The sequence below is a fragment of the Aquarana catesbeiana genome, linkage group LG08 (assembly GCF_042186555.1).
Source record: "Aquarana catesbeiana isolate 2022-GZ linkage group LG08, ASM4218655v1, whole genome shotgun sequence".
In the NCBI taxonomy this organism is placed as follows: Eukaryota; Metazoa; Chordata; class Amphibia; order Anura; family Ranidae; genus Aquarana; species Aquarana catesbeiana.
The window spans coordinates 14,036,926-14,058,954 of record NC_133331.1 but is presented as its reverse complement, the minus strand read 5'-3'; the positions used below and the strand labels follow the sequence as shown (position 1 = coordinate 14,058,954).

The following is a 22,029-nucleotide window of genomic DNA, read 5'->3' as shown; positions in this document are numbered from 1 at the left end:
TGCTCAGGAGCAACAGAGGTGAATACATTTGTTTTAATTACCAGCTAACAGTGGAGAACTCTCTAATCGATATACGCAGCGGTGACACCATACGGTGGTGGTTTTCTAAACACGTCGAGTTCACCGGATGGCGGGAGGAAGCCAGAATTTCGAGGGTCTTGCTGTAATCTCAGGCATTGCTGCTTTACCTGTTTAACTTCACAGCTTCTCCCCGCAATCTCTGCCAAGCAAGTCATGGAACATCGTGCTGAAAATGTTCTCAAATTTATTTAACGGATAGCTGAACTTGAGCGAGATGTTTCCGGCTCGTACAGTTGAGGAAAGTGGAACAAATAGCGCCAGACCTGTAGGGTTATTTCATTGGTATTGCTATCTTAAGGAATTGATGTTGATGTAAACCGGTGGTCTCCGAACTGTGGCAGGTCCCTTGAGGAACCATTCTTCACCCTGAATTGAGGCACTCTTCCTTTCACCGACCTCAACAATGAGGTACTATTCATTCCACTACCACCAATGATTAGGCACTATTCCTCCCCCTGACACCAGTGTTGGGGCACTATTCTTCCCACTGACACCAATGATGGGGCACTATTCCTCCCCGACACCAGTGTTGGGGCACTATTCTTCCCACTGACACCAATGATGGGGCACTATTGATCTTTTATTAAAAGAATCAAGCAACCAATTTTATACAAAAGTAAAAAACAAAACCATAGTACAAAACTTCAACAGAAATCCAAGGAATACACATCCATGTTCAGAATATATACAATATATACATAATCCGTTACCAAAACTATTTACATAAAGCAGCAGAGAGGGCCTAAGAGGCACAACCCATAACCTATGTACGCAGCCATTTATCAAAAATTAATCCAAAAAATAATAATCTAGGGTGATAAGAGACAGACAGCCACACCCGGGAAAGAGACTCCTGGCAGTCAGGGAGGCTTGAAACCCCTCCACGCCTTCAACCAAGCCCCCTGACTCCGCTTGTCTCTCTCAAGTACCCGAATCTTCTCCACCTCATGCAGAATGTCATACACCACCACCTGAACAGGAAGGATTTTACGCCGAATGCTGACCTGACACCGTGCGTTCCAAGTGAAATAACGGACTACTAGGCTAACTAGAAAAAGTGTATCTAAACAAAAAACCCCACCAGTATTGAATGCTCCATACACCCACTCAGCATAACCCAGCCTGGAGAGGAAAGGGACACCGAGGGCCCGCCCCACCTGTTTGTACACCTCTATGTTAAAAGGGCAATGAAGCAGAAAATGGTCCATAGTCTCCTCCTCACCTGCACACTCCTCCCGAGGACAGCTACGATCCACCCCACTGCGGAATTTCAAATTGCCCCTAACATAGAGCCTCCCATGGAAGCACATCCAGGCCAGATCCCTGAATTTAGGAGGTACTCTGTCCAAATTAATAAGTCTTAACCCTGCCCTCAAAACTGGGCCTGGGCAATCCCTTAAGGCCAGTGGGTCATGAAAGACTTCGCTCAAGACTCGACTCATAAGGACTTTCCTCGGAACCGATCTGAGATCTTCAGCCGACAATCGCCACTGCCGTAATAACTTCAGGCACGGAGCGACATAGGCTGGTAGCTGACCACGATGACCCCTGAGATTCTTCACTTGGCCACCTTCTTCCCAAAGTCGCAGAAAAGGCCTAAACCAAGATCTAAAAATGCCTGCCCATCCAGGAGGTTCCACTGCAAGCATATTACCAATATTAAACTTGAGAAAAAGCAGTGAAAAGAAAAGAACTGGGTTGACCATACCTAAGCCACCCTTCCTCCTGGATAGATAGGTGACATTCCTCTTGATGGGGTTCAGTCTGTTCCCCCACAACATCTGGAAGAACACACTACTGACCCTAGCATAGAGAGACACTGGCAAGATGCAGACAAAGCTGACATACAAAAAGATCGGAATCAGGTAAGTCTTAATCAGATCAACCCTTTCCCTCATAGATAACTTCCATTTCTTCCAGCTGACCACCTTAGTATTGGCAATTTCCAGTCTGCCTTCCCAGTTTTTGAGGCCATAATCGCCGGGTCCAAATTCAATGCCTAGAATCTTAATTCTTTCCTGGGGCACTGGAAAGGTGTCCGGGAGATCAAAACCCTCACCTTCCTTTCCCATCCAGAAGACTTCACTCTTTTCCTGATTGATCTTGGAGCCTGATGCTTCAGAATACCGTGATGTCAGAGAGACCACCTCCTCTGCTTCATCCGCCCCGGTGACAATCACTGACACATCATCCGCATAGGCAACAACCCTCAAAGGCGGCTCACCCAGAAGCCCCACTGGCACCCCACACAACATGCTGCTCTCTAGCCTCCTGATGAAGGGGTCGATTGCAAACACATAGAGCAAGGGACTCAGGGGACAACCCTGGCGCACCCCGGAGCCAACCTCAAAGGACTGCCCAACCCAACCATTAACAAGAGGAAAGCTCTCTGCCCCCTCATACAAGACTTTTAACCAATCGACAAAACCACCCGGCAGACCGTACTTACTAAGGAGCAACCACAGGTACTCATGGTTAACACGATCAAAAGCCTTTGCCTGATCCAATGTCAGCAAATACTTTCCCCAGCCTGCAGCCCTGCACCGCTCCAAGGCCTCCCGGACAGCTAAAACTGCTGTGAAGGTGCACCTACCCTGGACCGAACAGTGCTGATGGCGAGAAAGCAAAGACTCTGCTACTGACGATAGGCGCCAGAAAATGATCTTTGCCAGTATCTTTCTATCGACATTAAGAAGGCTGATGGGGCGCCAATTCTCAATCATCGAAGGATCTTTACCCTTTGAAAGAAGAATCACAGCTGAGTGCCTCATGGAAGAGGGAAGTACCCCCTCAGCAAGGCAACTGTTAAAAACCTCTACCAAATGTGGGGCCAGAATAGACTTAAAAGCTTTGTAAAACTCAGCCGTCAAGCCATCCGGTCCAGGTGACTTTTTGATGGCAAGCTGTTCAATTGCCCTTATCACCTCTTCAACTGTGATCTCCTCTGTCAAATTCATCAATGGGACATCTTCATCATTTAGACCTGGAGTAGAGTCCAAAAAGCTTTCCATCTTGTCACGGTCAAGCTCTTTCCTCCCAAGAAGGTCAGCATAAAAGGACCTCACGACCTCCAGAATCCCTGACCTGGACTTTGTCAAGGAACCTGTACTGTCCTTAAGGCCAACGACCGTTTTAACAGCTACACCTTGTTTGCAGTTCTGGTAAGGGTCAGGCGAGTGGTACTTCCCATAGTCCCTCTCCAGAACCAAAGAGGCATGCCGGTCATATTGACACTTCCTGAGAAGGAGTTTCACTTCGGAGATTGCCCCAGGATCTCCTCCTCTCGAGACAAGAATATCCAGCTTCCTCCGTAAACGTTGGTAGGTCATGTATTTATTAAACTGCTTTCTATTGGCTAGGCCCCTGAAGAATCCAGCAATCCTCTTTTTGGTCAGCTCCCACCACTCAGCCTTGCTGCTACAAAAGTCCAGGATGGTCACCTGTGCCTGAAAGAATTCCTCAAAGGATTGTCTAACATGTTCTTCCTTGAGTAGAGTCGAATTCAATCTCCAGATGCCCTTGCCCCTCTGAGGGGCGTCTGAAGCATTCAGGACCACAGATAGCATACAGTGATCAGAGAACTCTACTGCCTGCACCACTGGGGGTGAGAAAGCAGAGGTCTCCTTCAAAAAAAACCTATCTATTCTACTCTGACTATTACCTCGATGAAAGGTGAACCCAGTGTCATCCGGGAGGTGCTTAATGTGCACATCCACAAGACCAGCATCCCTAACCATACTATTTAAAAAAACGCTATCATATCCCAGCCTGTCCTTGAAGTCCTTCCTGTCCTTGGGCCTAGTTACTGTATTAAAGTCACCTCCAAAGACCACTTGCCGGGATGTAAAAAGAAATGGCTTGATCCTTGTAAAAAGGCATTTCCTGTCCCACTTTGTGTCCATAAACATTAATTAGGCGCAGGTCCTGCCCTCCCACAAGGACGTCTAAGACCATACATCTCCCAATCTCCACCTCAATAACCCGCCGGACAGTTACCATGCCGGTTTTAAACAACACCGCCACACCGCCGTAAGGCTCGGCCGCAAGAGACCAGTAAGATGGACCATACCTCCACTCTCTCTTGGCCATATGAATATCTGCCAAGGAGGTGAGCCTAGTCTCTTGCAAAAATAAAATTTCAGCATCTAATTGGCTGAACAAAAAGAAGGCCATAGAACGAGCTCTTACTGACTTAATGCTGGCGACATTTATTGTCACCACTTTTAACGGAGGGGGAACCGCCATTTGGGTTATTGGGTGGATTGCTTCTTAGCTCCCCTCTGCTGCTCATCACCAGAAGCCTCTCTCTTTCTTGAGGCCGCCTCAAACTCCATTTCGGAATCAGAACTTCGCTCCGAAGAAGCTCCAGATGAAGAGATATCCCAATTAGAGGACCTATACCGGTTGGAGACAGGCACTGGAGCCTGTTCTGTCCTCACCACCTGCTTCTTCCGCTTCCCAACCTTCCTTCTCTCCTCCAGGTACTGCAGGTCAGCTTCAGAGATGCCCTCATCTCTTACTTTTTTCTGTGAAGTCTTTACAGAAGACTTCTTTACAGAGGAAGAAGCAACCTTTTTAGTACCCACTACCACTGCTGGTGGGGGGGGTGCTCCCTTTGAATCAGACTTAGGAGGGGTAGACTCCTGGGGGGGAACTGACTCGGGGGGCACAGACTTGGAAGGTTCTGACACAAGAGGAGGGGATACAGTAGGCTGGGGGGAGACAGATACAGATACAGAAGGAATACTTACAGACACATGAGGGGTGGCCACAGGAACTGGAGAGGGATCCTGAGCAGGACCAGGGGAGTCGGTCACCGCAGAGGAAGATGGTACACCAGGGGCCTCACCCTCCATCCTGTCCAACCTTGACATGTCATCAATTACCTCCTTCTCCATATTGTGCCAGGCTTCAGGACATCTGCTGTAGGGGTGGCCAAGGCGCAGGCACAGGTTGCACCTGATCATTTCGGTGCAGTCCTTAGCCATATGACCCTGACCCCGACACACTGAACATATCAAGGCTGAACAGGAGGAACTCAAATGCCCCTTTTCTCCACAGCGGTGACACAGCTTCGGCTGACCAGGGTAAAAAACAGTCATCCTATCCCTCCCTATAAAAGCTGAGGAGGGCAGGTGACGGACAACATTCCCATCCCTGGCCAACCTGACTGTAACTGACCAACCCCCAGTCCAGATGTTACGCTCATCAAGGATTTTATTGGGCTTGGTCAAAACCTCCCCATAGTTCCTTAACCAAACCTCTAGATCCCGGGCAGGGACACTCTCATTAGTGAGGATAATTGTGATTTTTTTTACTGTAGACCTCTGAGAAACTGCAACTGGGGCCAGACCTTCCCATTCAGGTCTTGACCTGCACCGAGCCTCATATCTCTCCCAGAACAGGTCAAGACCCTCTGGCCTGGTGAAGCTAACTGTATAATCCCGGCTCCCAGCTACATGTATAAAGGCATACAGATCATTTGCCCCAAAACCCATCTCCAAAATCAAATCCACCACTGCACGCCGTGCTGGAGGGATCGCACCACCTTCCCATTTCAGAATAACAACATTACGTCTGGGACCCCCAGCAGAAGCCAGAGACCCAAGACCAGATCCTGGGGTGCTCAAAGTGGTAGCCTGTAGGGGAAAACCCCGCTTGGGAGCAGAGCTACCAGGAGCAGAGCATACCACCTAAGCAAAGGTAGGTTTATCAGGGCCAAGGCCCCACACTGAAGTCACATTAGTCTGTACATCATTATCAACTCTCTGAACTGAACTGGAAGAATCCATAGCAGGACGATTGTCCATCACACTGATACTGGGGTGATTGTTATCAGTCACACAAACATTCACATTCCCATCAGGAATAATCACAGTTTCTGCTGCAATACCAGCTGTCTCCTGAAGCTGTGCTGTAGAGTCCTCAGCAGCTGTGGGGCAAACAGCTTTGGACTCAGCTAAAGGGGGGTTAATGGGCTCTGCTGACACCTGTGGTTCTTCTACAGAAATGACATTTTTTAAAAGTAACTCTTTCTGCATTGCAGCATCAGCAGTAAGGATGAGCTCCGGCGTGTTCGCATGCTGCACGTGCCGATCCCGCCAGGAAGTCGGCACGGCGCAGCGCTAATCACAGGCAGTGAGACATTTCCCGATGTGTGGCTGCGGAGCTCGGGAAATGTCTCACTGCCTGTGATTAGCGCTGCGCCGTGCCGACTTCCTGGCGGGATCGGCACGTGCAGCATGCGAACACGCCGGAGCTCATCCTTAATCAGCAGGCACAACATTGCTGCACACAGGATCAGCAGCCTGATTGTCATTAGGCACATTGTCAGTGTTGAAAGGCACAAAAACAGTCTTATCCACAACATGGGACTTGGCAGTCTTTACCTTATCAGGTACATCATCCGTAATGTCCTCCTCATTAAACATTAACTGATTCCTCCGCATAGGAGACTCCATTACCTGGATGGCCCTGAGCATGCCTCCTGAGTCCTGGGAAGGCATGGGGCTGCTTACCTCTCCCTGAGGGGGCAGGGGGTCAGAACTGGGGGTCTCCTCCTCCACCTCCATCTTTGTCATCCTTCCAAACCTCCTGTCATTTCCAAACTTCTCCTTAAATGGCCCATCTCTGCCTTCCATCATGGCCACAATGGTCTCCTGATGGTCCACACAGACTTTGGCCAACTGGATCTCCGGATCCATGGATCCACGCTTCTGGCTGTGTAAGCCCTCACGCTGCCTTCGCAGACGCTTCAGCTCCACTCGTAGCTTGTAAAGCTTATCCCTCTCCCTATTTAGGACCTTAATCCCGGCCACCACTCGCTCCCGAATGGCTTCGGAACCTTCATCCCCACCAGGGGTAGAGAGATCAGCTTGTACAGGGGCAGGCATGTCACCCGACGGCCCAGGAGATGGCTGTGAGCTTCCAGCAGGAGAGGCCCTGCTGGCCTCCATGGCTTCCCCAGAAAGGGGCCAGGAGAGCTGGGATAGATTTCCTCACCAGTCCCCTCTCACACAGATCTGCAGCAGCTCCAGAGAGACAGCCTCCTCCTGACACACCTGTGCTCCAATGATGGGTGGGGCACTATTCCTCCCACTGACACCAATGATGGGGCACTATTCCTCCCACTGATACCAATGATGGGGCACTATTCCTTCCACTGACACCAATGATGGGGCACTATTCCTCCCACTGATACCAATGATGGGGCACTATTCCTCCCACTGATACCAATGATGGGGCACTATTCCTTCCACTGACACCAATGATGGAGCACTTTTCCTCCCACTGATACCAATGATGGGGCACTATTCCTTCCACTGACACCAATGATGGAGCACTTTTCCTCCCACTGATACCAATGATGGGGCACTATTCCTTCCACTGACACCAATGATGGAACACTATTCCTCCCACTGATACCAATGATGGGACACTATTCCTCCCACTGATACCAATGATGGGGCATTATTCCTCCCACTCAAACCAATAACGAGGCACTATTCCTTCCACTGACACCAATGATGGGGCACTATTCCTCCCACTGATACCAATGATGGAGCACGATTCCTCTCATTGACACCAATGATGGGGCAGAATTCCTCCCACTAATACCAATGATGGAGCATTATTTCTCCCACTGATACCAATGATGGGGCAGAATTCCTCCCACTAATACCAATGATGGGGCACTATTCCTCACACTCAAGCCAACGACAAGGCATCATTCCTACCACTAACACCAATGATAGAGCACTATATCTCTCACTGACGCTAATGATGGGGCATTATTCTTCCCACTGATACCAATGATGGGGCACTATTCTTCCCACTGATACCAAAGATGGGGCACTATTCCTCTCACTGACACCAATGATGAAGCACTATTCCTCCCACTGATACCAACAGTGAGGCACCTTTACCATTCACTGACACCAACAACGGGGCAATATTCATCCTACTGACATCAATGATAATAGCTAAAAATGTGCAAGAACAATAATTATTGTGTCATAATATAAAATATCATTATGGTTATTATTATTGTTAGAGTGCTAACTATGCCGTCAAGTCTCCTGCTACCCAGCTTTGATTTAGGCATACTTTATGTTAAAATCAATGACAGGTTGGTAGCCTGGTGGCTAGGTACTACAGAGGGAGTTAACTGGGGGGGCCCATCAAAATTTTGCTATGGAGTCCAATGATTCACAGGCATGGCCCAAGCAAGGAGTGATTGTCTCTTTTTCAAATGTTAGATTAGTGAGTGGTGGTGTTGCTGCATCTTTGTTTGTTCTGCAATTTACAGGGAAACCAAAGAAAGACCAGCCAGTGCCTCCCGCTCAGTCTAATTGTGAAGTGTTGATGTGAAAAACGATGGGTAAACCCAGGATTGGCACAGAGTTCTCCTTGTTAATGATAACGACTCATCCTGTATTTTTGGAGGTTGAAGATTGACTTCGGCTCCACTGAGGGTGAACTGCAACAAGAGATGAAAGTGTTAAGGAAAGTGTCTGTCGAAGGTGTAGTTCCTGAGAATCATCTGGGAAGAACAGCAGAAGTGTTGTCACCGGATTCACACTCTAAGATCACTTGTATAAAAATAGTCATGGTGGCTCCAAACCTCGTTATTAGTGTCTTAGTGTGTGCAAGTTGTGTCTGGGCTGGTGGCACTCCAGTTACAGGTAACAGATGGAGACTGTCATAGTTCTGGGGTGAGGAGATAAATTAATAGATCAGAATACCAGGTGTTTCATTTAATTCTTTACCTCTAGTGTATCTAGGAATGGTCATCATCACTAAGTCTGCGTGTAACCCCAAAACAATTCCAAGAGCCACCCCAATATTGTTTATTTCAACCTAATCTGCATATCAATGAAGCACCTTAAATTTATTAAAATGGCTGAAGGTACATTCTATGCATGAAGGTAAAACACCTTATGTGTGCTGCTTCCCCATGCCCCCCTGCCCCCCAGTACATACCTGAGCCCCCCCCCTCTCGATTTAGCCTCATCTATCTCAGGACTCCCTCTCCTCATTGGCTGAAACAGTAGTGGGCACCATTGGCTCCCACTGCTGTCAATCACAGCCAGTGAGCCAATGAGGAGAGCGGGGCAGGGCCACAGCTCTATGTGTCCTATGGAAGGAAGCATTGAGCAGGGCTGAGAAGCAAGCATCCACCAGTGCCCCCCAATAGCAAGCAGCTTGCTATTGGGGCCTTCGTCAAGGGGGAGGAGCAAGGAGCACCAGCAGGGGGGCCCAAGAAGAAGAGGGTCTGTGTCTGTGTCGGCCTCAGTTCACTTCAAGCAGGCTTTGCAGGTCTAAGGGCATGCAAAACTTGATTGAAGCTGGTCAAATGCAGGCATAATAGAGGTTGTGAGGGACTGCCTGGCACCCAACCTGGGTGCTTCCACCATACAGTGCCTTCTGCCCTCGAAACCCTTCCAGCCGACCGAGAGCTTATACCAGCCCTTTACCCCAAGCATCCTACACAGACAAGACGCTGAGGTAAAAACCAAAGGAAGACTCAAACACATACGTTATAACCCCCCCCCCCAGGAGTACATTCCCTCCTTGGGGATATTAGCATGACAATGCAAAATTCAAGCAGCAATCCAATTAACAACTTACAACTAACAGTGATCTTAGTTAAACAGTATGCTAATTAACAACTAGTTACCTAGACAAGCCTAAGCGACTCAGGTCAGTGCCCACCTAGGGCTATCCAAATCTCATTAACCAGCTTTCACTTGTGTAATCTGTCCACTAGACAAGCCATCATAAGACAAAAGTTATACAATATTCCAGCAGTCTGAAAAAGTGGAATTTATTTATCTTCATAGATTTCTTGAGGGAGATTGTTGATACATATTTCTGTCCCAAGTAGAGGAGCTTCTCCAACCCCAGTCTGCAGGAGGGCCACCATATTTTCTGCTACCATATTTTCTCTGACCATTAACCTATACAAGACTAATATTACACCTTTCCATCCACCCCAGAAGGGAAGCTTCATTGTCTTTATTCACAGAATTAATCCAAGACTCGCTCTCAGCGTTTATCATGTTGATGTCCATCATTAGAGAGTGATCTGCTCTCTGTATGCGATCAGAGGCTGAACTGAGCACCTTTCCTCTGACTGGGAGAAGCAGACAGAATCCCCGGTCTCCTCCATAGGCCATAATCAGTGGGTAGAAGGCTAGTCCCTAGTCCCCTCCAAAAGCCCCTGTCTCGGTAGGGTTTGTCACAGAGGTCAAATGCAGGCCAAGTAGAGGTCAATTGTAGGTCAAATGCAGGCCAAATTGAGGTCAAATGCAGGCCAAATGGAGGACAACTTTGAGCAAAGTGTGGGTTAACTGATGGGCAACTGGAGGTCAATTGCGGATCAAATGCACCTGTCAATGAATTCTAATTGATCATAAGCCAAATGCCTATCAACAAAGGCCCAAAGTGGAACTTAACTCATCCATTTAACTGTTTTTGAAAATAGTTACATTCAAGGAATGCCACAAATCATAACAGTCAGTTAGTTTGTGCTCTCAACCAAACTGACTGTTAATCCATCGGATGGCTGGTATCTTAACTGATTACATGTGCAGCATTATGGTGACTACCGATCAATCAAAAGCTAATATGGCAGTTAACTTGGCTGTAAAAAATAGGAGGGTTTAGTTCCCCTTTAACGTAATCAAATAAAAAAAAAGGAATATATTTTACATTATTAACCCTTAGATGTGGTGGCTACATTCATTTTCACTATATAGATGAGGAACATTTTCAGCAAGCACCGCCAATATTTGTTGATCTTGCCAGATTTGCAGTGTAATCTGTATTTCTTTCTGTAAACTGCAAATTCCCCACCACTAAAGTAATAGAATGTTGGAGGAAGATGTGTTTGTAGTCTAAGTCAGGAGAGCAGCTTAGAGACAACCACTGCTCCTCCATAGATACAATGAGTGAGTGAGCGTAGACACCCAGGGACAGGAAGTGTGTTATTTTTCAGAATTACCAAGTAAAAATTAAAAATAAAAAAAAAACCCTAAAAAGGAAAACCAAATGCAACTTCCATAACTAAGGACTGGTAACCTACATTTATTTTTAACATGTTTTTTGTTGTTTCTGTTTAGATACTGTAGCACTACTCCTGCAGGTGACGCTTAATTTAATATTTCCTTCCCAAGTAGTGCAGAGGCCGCTATTCACAAAATCAACAAGCCATTCACTCTGGCTCCAATAAACAGTCTAGGAGTTTGCATTTCATTGCGATTTATTGCTTGTAGAACTGGTAACAAGCCAGGAATTGGAGTATGGGATACTCCTAAACGCTCAGTCCTCTAAGCAGAGGACACTCTTCTCTCGGTAAAGCTAGCATAGTGTAGCCCTCACACCTGGGGACCATGAGATTGCTTCACAATAGATTAAAGTGGGGGTCCACCTATCTATCGTTTTTTTTTTTTTTGGAGTTCATTCACAAACTTTTCTTCTCATGATTATCTACTCACATGTTCTGTGTAATAAGTCCGCCTGTGTCCAATTTCTTTGTAAAGAATAACTTATAAAATTCACTGAAGGCGGTTTCCATCTTCATTGTGGGCATTTGAAGCCCACAAGCATGTATTTCCTGGATGCGGTGAATGCTGTGCTCCCAGCATTCACCGAGATGTTGTGATGACGCTGTTGCACAATGCATGCTGGGAAGCCTGAGACTAGCTCCCAGGGGACTGTGGGAGGTCTGGGAGAGGCTAGAAACACGCCTACTCCCATGGGAGGAAAACCAGGAAGTGCTAAGAAGATTAGAAAAAAAAAGGTAATTACGGCGATTTAAATTTTTTTACACAGCATGTCAGCATCTAGGCAAGAAAGAGAATGCATAGAGATAATGTTCAAAATTTAGGTGGAACCCCGCTTTAAAGTCTCAAAGCTGGATATAAGTTGATGCACTATTGTGGGGCATAAATCAGAACCTTCTACTCACAAATCCCAAAAACAACTGCATCCACAGACTTGGTAGAGAAGTCCAGTAAACAGTCCTACAAGCAGCCCCCTGAAGCTTGCAGATCCATCCCTGATGGGAAAAGACTGTCTCCTCAAGGCTTCAGGCCATTTACTACCTCCCAGACCACCTACCAGGCACACCTGGCCACGGTATAGTAAATGTTTAGGCCAGTCATTTAAATTTCCCATCCTAAACTCTGGAATCTTCTTCCAGGGGCAGGGAGGGGTGGGGGACAATCAAACTCCCAGCCTGTGTGAACCCTGAGCAGACCAAAGCAAATGACCACTGCTCCTCTGATTACAGAACAAGCCAAAAACATTATGCCATTCTCTTGCAGGTTTTTTTTTTCTTTTTTTTCGGCAGTTTACTACCACTGGAAGTATACACTTTGAGCACTTTATTTCATTAATTGGCACCATTTATTGTATTAGTTTGCACCATTTATTATATCCTTTTGCATTATATATTGTAACATTGGGTATAGTGCTACACTGGTTTGTAAATTTTATATACTTTGTACTGTATCTGAGTATTGTGTTAGCTGCATACTCTCAGATTCTTTAGTACATTAGTATTATCACTGGGCTGGAGGCCCATCTATGACCGCACTGCTGAGGCTTTGTATGTCTCTGTGATGGAAGACAGGATGATGGAGACTGAAGAAGATGTCTGACTTAGTGGCTAGGAGCCAATAACATGCCTGAATAACAGGCTATTCAAGAGACTAAGGCTAGCCAGATACTAGTTGATTTTCTAACTGACTGTGATGTAAAAAGGGGGCTGAGTACACTGATGTAAAGTGGGGGCTGTGATACAATGGGGGGTGAACTGATGTTAAGGGGGGACTGAGGACAATGATGTAAAGTGAGGGGGTGTGATATAATAGAGAGGGGACTGTGATGTTAAGGGGGCTGAGGACACTGACATAATGGGGGGGGGACTGTGATGTGAAGTGTGTCTGTGAGATAAAGGGGAAACTGTGATATGCAGGGGGGACTAAGGACACTGATGTAAGATGAAGACTATGAAGAGGGTGGGGTGAGACTATGATGTAAAAGAGGGCCGAGGACACTGATGTAAAGTGGGGCTGTGATGTGAAGAGGAGACTGAGGACACTGATGTAAAGTAGGGGCTGTGATACAATGGGGGGGAGGGGGGAACTGTGATGTGAAGGGGGGACTGAGGACAATGATGTAAATCGAGGGGGTGTGATATAATAGAGGGGGGACTGTGATGTGAAGGGGGGACTGAGGACAATGATATAAAGTGAGGGGGTGTGATATAATAGAGGGGGGACTGTGATGTGAAGGGGGGACTGAGGACAATGATGTAAGATGGAGACTACGAAGGGAGGTGAGGGATTGTGATGTAAAGGGGGATGTGATGTAAAAGGGGGCTGAGTACACTGATGTAAAGTGGGGGTCTGTGATACAATGAGGGGTGAATTGATGTGAAGGGGGGACTGAGGACAATGATGTAAAGTGAGGGGGTGTGATATAATAGAGGGGAGACTGTGATGTGAACGGGGCTGATGACACTGACATAATGGGGTGGGGGGGGGGCTGTGATGTGAAGTGTGTCTGTGAGATAAAGGGGAAACTGTGATGTTCTGGGGGGACTAAGGACATGGATGTAAGATGGAGAGGGCCAAGGACACTGATGCAAAGTGAGGGGCTGTGATGTGAAGGGGGATGTGATTTAAAAGGGGGGCTGAGTACACTGATGTAAAGTGGGGGGCTGTGATACAATGGGGGGGGACTGTGATGTGCAGGGGGACCGAGGACACTAATGTAAGAAGAAGACTACGAAGGGAGGTGAGGGATTGTGATGTAAAAGGGGGGCTGAGTACACTGATGTAAAGTGGGGGGCTGTAATACAATGGAGGGGTGGAAGGAACTGTGATGTGAAGGGGGGACTGAGGACAATGATCTAAAGTGAGGGGGTGTGATATAATAGAGGGGGGACTGTGATGCAAAGGGGGCTGAGGACACAGACATAATGGGGGAGGGGGGGGGACTGTGATGTGAAGTGTGTCTGTGATATAAAGGGGAACTGTGATGTGCTGGGGGGACTAAGGACACTGATGTTAGAAGGAGACTATGAAGAGGGTGGGGTGAGACTGTGATATAAAAGAGCGCCGAGGACACTGATGCAAAGTGAGGGGCTGTTATGTGAAGTGGAGACTGAGGACACTGATGTAAGAAGGAGGGAAGGGGAAATTTTTGTGAAGGCTCTGAGCTGTATGAGAGAGATGCTCTGAGCTCAGAGTTCTGCAACAAGCAAGCCTGCCGGGGCTCCCCTGATAGTGGCAGGATGCCAGGGCCCGGTCGCAAGTGCGACCTTTGCGACCCTAGTAGTTCTGCCACGGCTCTCATGCTGCGCACCACATGTGACATTTTTTTTTTTTTTTTCTTGTTTCATCAGTCTATCAATTAAGGGGTGTGGTTAATTGCTCACAGGTGCCTATTTAACTTGTTGTAGGACTCAGTCTGAGCGTGCTCAGTTTGAAGCTGTGGAGCTTGGTGTAAATTGAGCTGGATTAATTGGGAGTTAAAAACAAGAGTTTAAAACAGGAGGTTATAACAGGGGTCATAGTACCTGTGTAGTGTGAGTATCTGAGTGTTGGCTGAGTAGTGTGTGTGGATCGTTAGTACTTGTGTATTGTGTACCTGTGTATTGTCTTGTCGTGTACCTGTGTATTGTCTTGTTGTGTACCTGTGTATTGTCTTGAGTATTAGTGCCAGGAAGCTAGTTGTTAGGTAATTTGGACAGGGTAAAATCCCCAATCCTCACCAAATTTAATAGGTACGATGCCCGGCGGGTGTGGAGAGGCGACTCTTTGTACATCTTGCCGCATGTATGCGTTCCTTGATCATCCGATCGAGGATGAATACTGCTCTGCAAAATGTAAGCACATTGTTTCCCTGGAAGCCCAGGTTCTGAATCTGGGGAAGCAAATGTCAGCACTGAGAAGTCCCTCAATACTAAAGGTGAGCCAGGAACGTACACGGCAGGTGCCGGCAGGGGCCAGCACAGAGGCGGGTGGAGACAAAGAGGTGCAGGCACTAGCAAAGAGTAGATGGGTGACAGTCAGGAGGGGTAGAGGGGGAAGTGCCAGGGAGGCCGATCCAGGACTGGAGCATCCCAATAAGTACGCTCCATTGAGTGACATTGGTGTAACCAGTCAGGGACCAGCACTGCTGGAGATGAGGGACTCTCCTAGCTGCCAGGGGAAGAACTCCTCCAGTGAGAGTGGGGGGGCAGCAAAGGGAAAGGAAAGACAGATTCTGGTGGTAGGGGACTCAATTCTTAGAAGGACAGAGAGGGCAATCTGTAACCAAGACCTGAAGCGCCGAACAGTATGTTGTCTACCGGGCGCTCGGGTTTGACACATCACGGATCTTGTGGACAGATTACTGGGAGGGGCTGGGGAAGACCCGGCTGTCATGGTGCACGTTGGCACCAATGACAAAGTCAGAGGCAGATGGAGTGTCCTAAAGAACGATTTTAGGGACTTAGGAGCTAAATTGAGGAAAAGGACCTCCAAGGTAGTATTCTCAGGAATACGACCGGTACATCGAGCCACACCAGAGAGGCAGAGGGAGATTAGGGAAGTAAACAAGTGGCTGAAGAGCTGGTGTAGTAAGGAGGGGTTTGGGTTCCTGGAGGACTGGGCTGACTTCTCAGTCGGTAACCGGTACTATAGAAGGGACGGACTGCACCTAAATGAGGAGGGTGCAGATCTGCTGGGAATGAAGATGGCCAAAAAGTTAGAGGGGTTTTTAAACTAGGCGATGAGGGGGAGGGTCCAGAGACAGTGATAGCCAGCGCGGAAGATATTCCAGAGGGTAGTATTGGGGGCATTAGTGGTAGGTTAACCAAAGCACAAAAACACAAGGTGAGTATAGTAGCAAGTCCAAGTTGCAATCTTGAAACACCCAATACGAGGACAATATGCGACCGGTCTAAACTATGTGGCATGTTCACCAATGCCAGGAGCCTGGCGGACAAGATGGGTGAACTAGAGATACTGTTGTACAAGGAGGATTTGGATTTTGTGGGAATTTCAGAGACCTGGTTCAACAGCTCTCATGATTGGCTGGCAAACATTCAAGGGTATACCCTATACCGCAAGGATAGAGAGGGTAAAAAAGGGGGAGGGGTATGCCTATATATCAAGAATAATGTACAAGTGAATGTGAGAGATGACATCACTGAGGGGGCTAGGGAGGAGGTGGAATCTTTATGGGTAGAGCTCCAAAGGGATGAAGCTAAGGGGAAAATAATACTGGGAGTATGCTATAGGCCCCCTAACCTGAGGGAGGAAGTGGAGACGGATCTCCTATCACAAATTGGATTAGCAGCAAGGATGGGAAGTGTTATCATAATGGGGGATTTTAATTATCCAGACATAGACTGGGAACCGCGCATTCATTTAAGGCTCGCCAGTTCCTTAGTGTCTTGCAGGACAATTTTATGGGTCAGATGGTAGACGCACCAACTAGAAATAAAACATTACTAGATCTACTGATTACCAACAATACAGACCTGATAACAGATGTGGAAATACGGGGCAATTTAGGTAACAGCGATCACAGGTCAATTAGTTTCAGTATAAATCACACAAATAGGAGACATGAAGGGAACACAAAGACACTGAATTTCAAAAGAGCCAACTTTCCTAAACTACAAACCTTGCTAAAAGGCATAAATTGGGATAAAATATTAGGAACAAAGAATACGGAGGAGAGATGGGTTTGCTTTAAGAGCATATTAAAACAGGGCATTAGCCAATGTATCCCATTGGGTAATAAATTTAAAAGAGCGAACAAACATCCTGGATGGCTTAACTCCAATGTAAAAATGCATATAAAAGCAAAGGAGAAGGCCTTCAAAAAATACAAGGTTGAGGGATCATCCACAGCATTCAGAATTTATAAAGAATGCAATAAGAAATGTAAGGGTGCAATTAGGATGGCTAAGATAGAACATGAAAGACACATAGCGGAGGAGAGCAAAAAAAATCCCAAGAAATTCTTTAAGTATGTAAACAGTAAAAAAGGGAGGACAGACCATATTGGCCCCATAAAGAATGAGGAAGGACATCTGGTTACAAAGGATGGGGAGATGGCAAAGGTATTGAATTTATTCTTCTCCTCAGTCTTCACGAGTGAATCGGGGGGCTTCAGTAACCAAAACTGCAGTGTTTATCCTCATGACACAACACAGGAAGCACCTACATGGTTAACAGAGGACGGAATTAAAATTAGACTTGAGAAACTTAACATTAATAAATCACCGGGACCAGATGGCTTGCATCCGAGGGTACTTAGGGAACTCAGTCAGGTGATTGCCAGACCGTTGTTCCTAATTTTTACAGACAGTCTATTGACTGGAATGGTACCAGCTGATTGGAGAAAAGCCAATGTAGCACCAATATTTAAAAAGGGCCCAAAAAACATCCCTGGGAATTACAGACCAGTTAGCCTAACATCAATAGTATGTAAACTCTTGGAGGGGATGATAAGGGACTATATACAAGATTTTAGTAATAAGAATGATATCATTAGCAGTAATCAGCATGGATTCATGAAGAATCGTTCTTGCCAAACCAATCTATTAACCTTCTATGAGGAGGTGAGTTGCCATCTAGATAAAGGAAGGCCCGTAGACGTGGTGTATCTGGATTTTGCAAAAGCATTTGACACAGTTCCCCATAAACGTTTACTGTACAAAATAAGGTGCGTTGGCATGGACCATAGGGTGAGTACATGGATTGAAAACTGGCTACAAGGGCGTGTTCAGAGGGTGGTGATAAATGGGGAGTACTCAGAATGGTCAGGGGTGGGTAGTGGGGTTCCCCAGGGTTCTGTGCTGGGACCAATCCTATTTAATTTGTTCATAAACGACCTGGAGGATGGGATAAACAGTTCAATCTCTGTATTTGCAGACGATACTAAGCTAAGCAGGGCAATAACTTCTCCGCAGGATGTGGAAATCTTGCAAAAAGACCTGAACAAATTAATGGGGTGGGCGACTACATGGCAAATGAGGTTCAATGTAGAAAAATTTAAAATAATGCATTTGGGTGGCAAAAATATGAATGCAGTCTATACACTGGGGGGAGAACCTCTGGGGGAATCTAGGATGGAAAAGGACCTGGGGGTCCTAGTAGATGATAGGCTCAGCAATGGCATGCAATGCCAAGCTGCTGCTAATAAAGCAAACAGAATATTGGCATGCATTAAAAGGGGGATCAACTGCAGAGATAAAACGATAATTCTCTCGCTCTACAAGACTCTGGTCCGCCCGCACCTGGAGTATGCTGTCCAGTTCTGGGCACCAGTCCTCAGGAGGGACGTACTGGAAATGGAGCGAGTACAAAGAAGGGCAACAAAGCTAATAAAGGGTCTGGAGGAACTTAGTTATGAGGAAAGGTTGCGAGCACTGAACTTATTCTCTCTGGAGAAGAGACGCTTGAGAGGGGATATGATTTCAATTTACAAATACTGTACTGGTGACCCCACAATAGGGATAAAACTTTTTCGCAGAAGAGAGTTTAATAAGACTCGTGGCCACTCATTACAATTAGAAGAAAAGAGGTTTAACCTTAAACTACGTAGAGGGTTCTTTACTGTAAGAGCGGCAAGGATGTGGAATTCCCTTCCACAGGCGGTGGTCTCAGCGGGGAGCATTGATAGCTTCAAGAAACTATTAGATAAGCACCTGAATGACCGCAATATACAGGGATATGTAATGTAATACTGACACATAATCACACACATAGGTTGGACTTGATGGACTTGTGTCTTTTTTCAACCTCACCTACTATGTAACTATGTAACTATGACATTGCTAGTTTCTCTTGCTCTGGTCCCCCAGCTCTTCTGATCCTCTGCAGCTCAGTCCTCTTTCCGGGTCCCGCTCACCTTCCACTCTAGTGTTCCCATGTTGCACACCAGGTGTGTCGTCTGCTATTTGCTTCAGTCCAGATCCCGCTCACCTTCCTGCTGCTCCACGCTGCACACCAGATGTGACGTCTGCACCAGACACTCCCAGAATATATGAACACATGAACCGGAAGTGACTGCTGATGACATCTTTGCGGTTCGCTTGTTGGTTTCCCAGTGCATCCTGGGATATCTCATAACTCCAATACCTCCAAAACAAAACGAACCTGAAGCTGAATAAAAGCCTCTCGAAAGCTTCAGGTGCTGTTAGCGAGCGTTGTCATAGACTTCTATGGAAGCTTTGGAGACACTTTGAGGCACCAAGTAGGTGACACGGAGGATCATTTTTGAAGCAAAGCAAACACAACTTGTGAACAGGACTGTAAGGTAACCATTTTATTTAGTGACAGAAGCTTTGATAGGCCTTCAGAGAGCTTAAAAAAAGCATGTCCAATGCCACATTTTGAAGCCAGTCTAGACGAGGCCTTAAAGTCAGTGTTGGCCTCTATCTCATCTCCATCCTCACAGGTTCATTTCAAGAAACAAATGCTCACTTCTAAGTGCAGACATGGAAACAAAATGTAAAATCTTGACACTTAAAGATTCCCGAATTGTTGGGTGACTCGGCGGCAGTAATGCCTTCCTCCATTAAATTGCAGAGATCTAAAGGGCTTTTTGTTCTCTTTGACTTGGGAAGGAATGGATTTCAGATTTTTATGGCATTTTAATTTTCTTTTTCTTTTTTTTTTTTTTTTTTTTTATACCTTTGTAGATATAATGGACCAAATCTCGTGTTGAAATACATCAAAGAAAAAGGTCGCCTAGTGAACATAGCGGTGGATGAACGCAGCTCTCCATATTATCCACTCCGGGATCGCCAGGGCAATGCCATCGGGGTCACCGCCTGTGATATAGATGGCGACGGGCGAGAGGAGATTTATTTTCTGAACACGAACAATGCTTTCTCAGGTAAGAAGAAGGCCAGCGCACATGTGATCCGTATTTCTTGTGTTCTTTACATTGCCGTGTGATCTCTTTACCAAGGGTCACTCAGGAGGGAATTTTTTGTACCACCTGCTATTTTCTTTGTAGATGTTTTATATTTACTTACTGGAGTTGTAGCGCCTTCCTCTATCATCTCTATTCCAGGTTTTCTTATAGAAGCGATTCTCTCCAGGACTCTTCTATATAACAGTGTAAAATTATGTAGCCTCCTAATATACATTCCCTAGTGGTTTTCTTACAGGATTGGCCTACGTTCAGGTTTTATGAAAACTGTGAATATTCTACCCCCTTTCATGTAATCTAATGCCAGTTTTGAGCTACTGCAACTTGTTTACAGAGTTCCGAGTTTGGTATCTTCCTCTGTCCTCCCCTCCTGTTTAGTGCTGGTTGGTTCAGTCCCAGATAGACCCTCCCCATTTCTTCCATGTTTCCTCAGCCAATATTAAGGTAGACTTATGGTAGACACACGGTCGGATTTTCCGATGGAAAAAGTGCGATCGGATTGTGTTATCGGAAATTCCGACCGCGTGTGGGGCTCCATCGGACTTTTTCCGGCGGAATTTCTGACACACAAAGTTTGAGAGCAGGATATAAAATTTTCAGACAACAAAATCCGATCGTTTACATTCTGATCGTGTGTACACAAATCCGACGCACAAAGTGCCACGCATGCTCAGAATAAATAAAGAAATGAAAGCTATTGGCTACTGCCCCGTTTACGTGTTTTACGTCACCGCATTCAGAACGATCGGATTTTCCGACAGCTTTGTGCGACCGTGTGTATGCAAGACAAGTTTGAGCCAACATCCGTCTGAAAAAATCCATGGATTTTGTTGTCGGAATGTCCGATTAATGTCCGACCGTGTGTACGGGGCATAAGACGTCTCCCTTTCCTCTGAAGCCCGATCCGCGTTCCAGAGGCTACTGACAGGTGATAGGGAGGCGTCACACCTGTTTTAGCCCCATTTTTGCTAACAAATGGGCCCCAACTGCGTGCATTGCATGTGGTTGCGGGGCGTTTGCTGCACTTACCCATTGGGCAACCAAACTGATAAGAGGCATGGAGGAGCTCAGCTATGAGGAAAGATTAGAGGAACTGAATTTATTCTCTCATGAGGAGAGGAGATTAAGTGGGGATATGATCTCCATGTATAATATATAAGGGGGATATGATCATCATGTATAAATATATAAGGGGGGATATGATCATCATGTATAAATATATAAGGGGGGATATGATCTCCATGTATAAATACATAAGGGGGGTATGATCTCCATGTATAAATACATAAGGGGGGATATGATCACCATGTATAAATACATAAGGGGGGATATGATCACCATGTATAAATACATAAGGGGGGGGGGGGATATGATCATCATGTATAAATATATAAGGGGGGATGTGATCACCATGTATAAATATATAAGGGGGGATATGATCTCCATGTATAAATACATAAGGGGGGTATGATCTCCATGTATAAATACATAAGGGGGGATATGATCACCATGTATAAATACATAAGGGGGGGATATGATCTCCATGTATAAATACATAAGGGGGGGGATATGATCATCATGTATAAATATATAAGGGGGGATGTGATCACCATGTATAAATATATAAGGGGGGATATGATCTCCATGTATAAATACATAAGGGGGGTATGATCTCCATGTATAAATACATAAGGGGGGATATGATCACCATGTATAAATACATAAGGGGGGATATGATCACCATGTATAAATACATAAGGGGGGATATGATCACCATGTATAAATACATAAGGGGGGATATGATCTCCATGTATAAATACATAAGGGGGGATATGATCTCCATGTATAAATACATAAGGGGGGATATGATCTCCATGTATAAATACATAAGGGGGGTATGATCTCCATGTATAAATACATAAGGGGGGATATGATCTCCATTAGGGATGAGCCGAACACACCCCTGTTCGGTTCGCACCAGAACATGCGAACAGGAAA

At 46.2% G+C, this 22,029-nt stretch overlaps 1 protein-coding gene across 4 annotated transcripts in view; it reads left to right on the top strand.

Annotated features, from left to right (window-relative positions):
* Window positions 1-22,029, top strand: part of CRTAC1 (cartilage acidic protein 1) — a 951,030-nt gene that overhangs the window by 377,745 nt on the left and 551,256 nt on the right. For all 4 annotated transcript variants that reach the window (XR_012235617.1, XM_073595539.1, XM_073595541.1 and 1 more), the window contains exon 3: window positions 19,796-19,992. Coding sequence is in view for 3 of the 4 variants with exons in the window: in XM_073595539.1 (XP_073451640.1) it covers window positions 19,796-19,992 (197 nt within the window). In the remaining variant the exon portion in view is untranslated. The remainder of the gene's footprint in view (window positions 1-19,795; window positions 19,993-22,029) is intronic.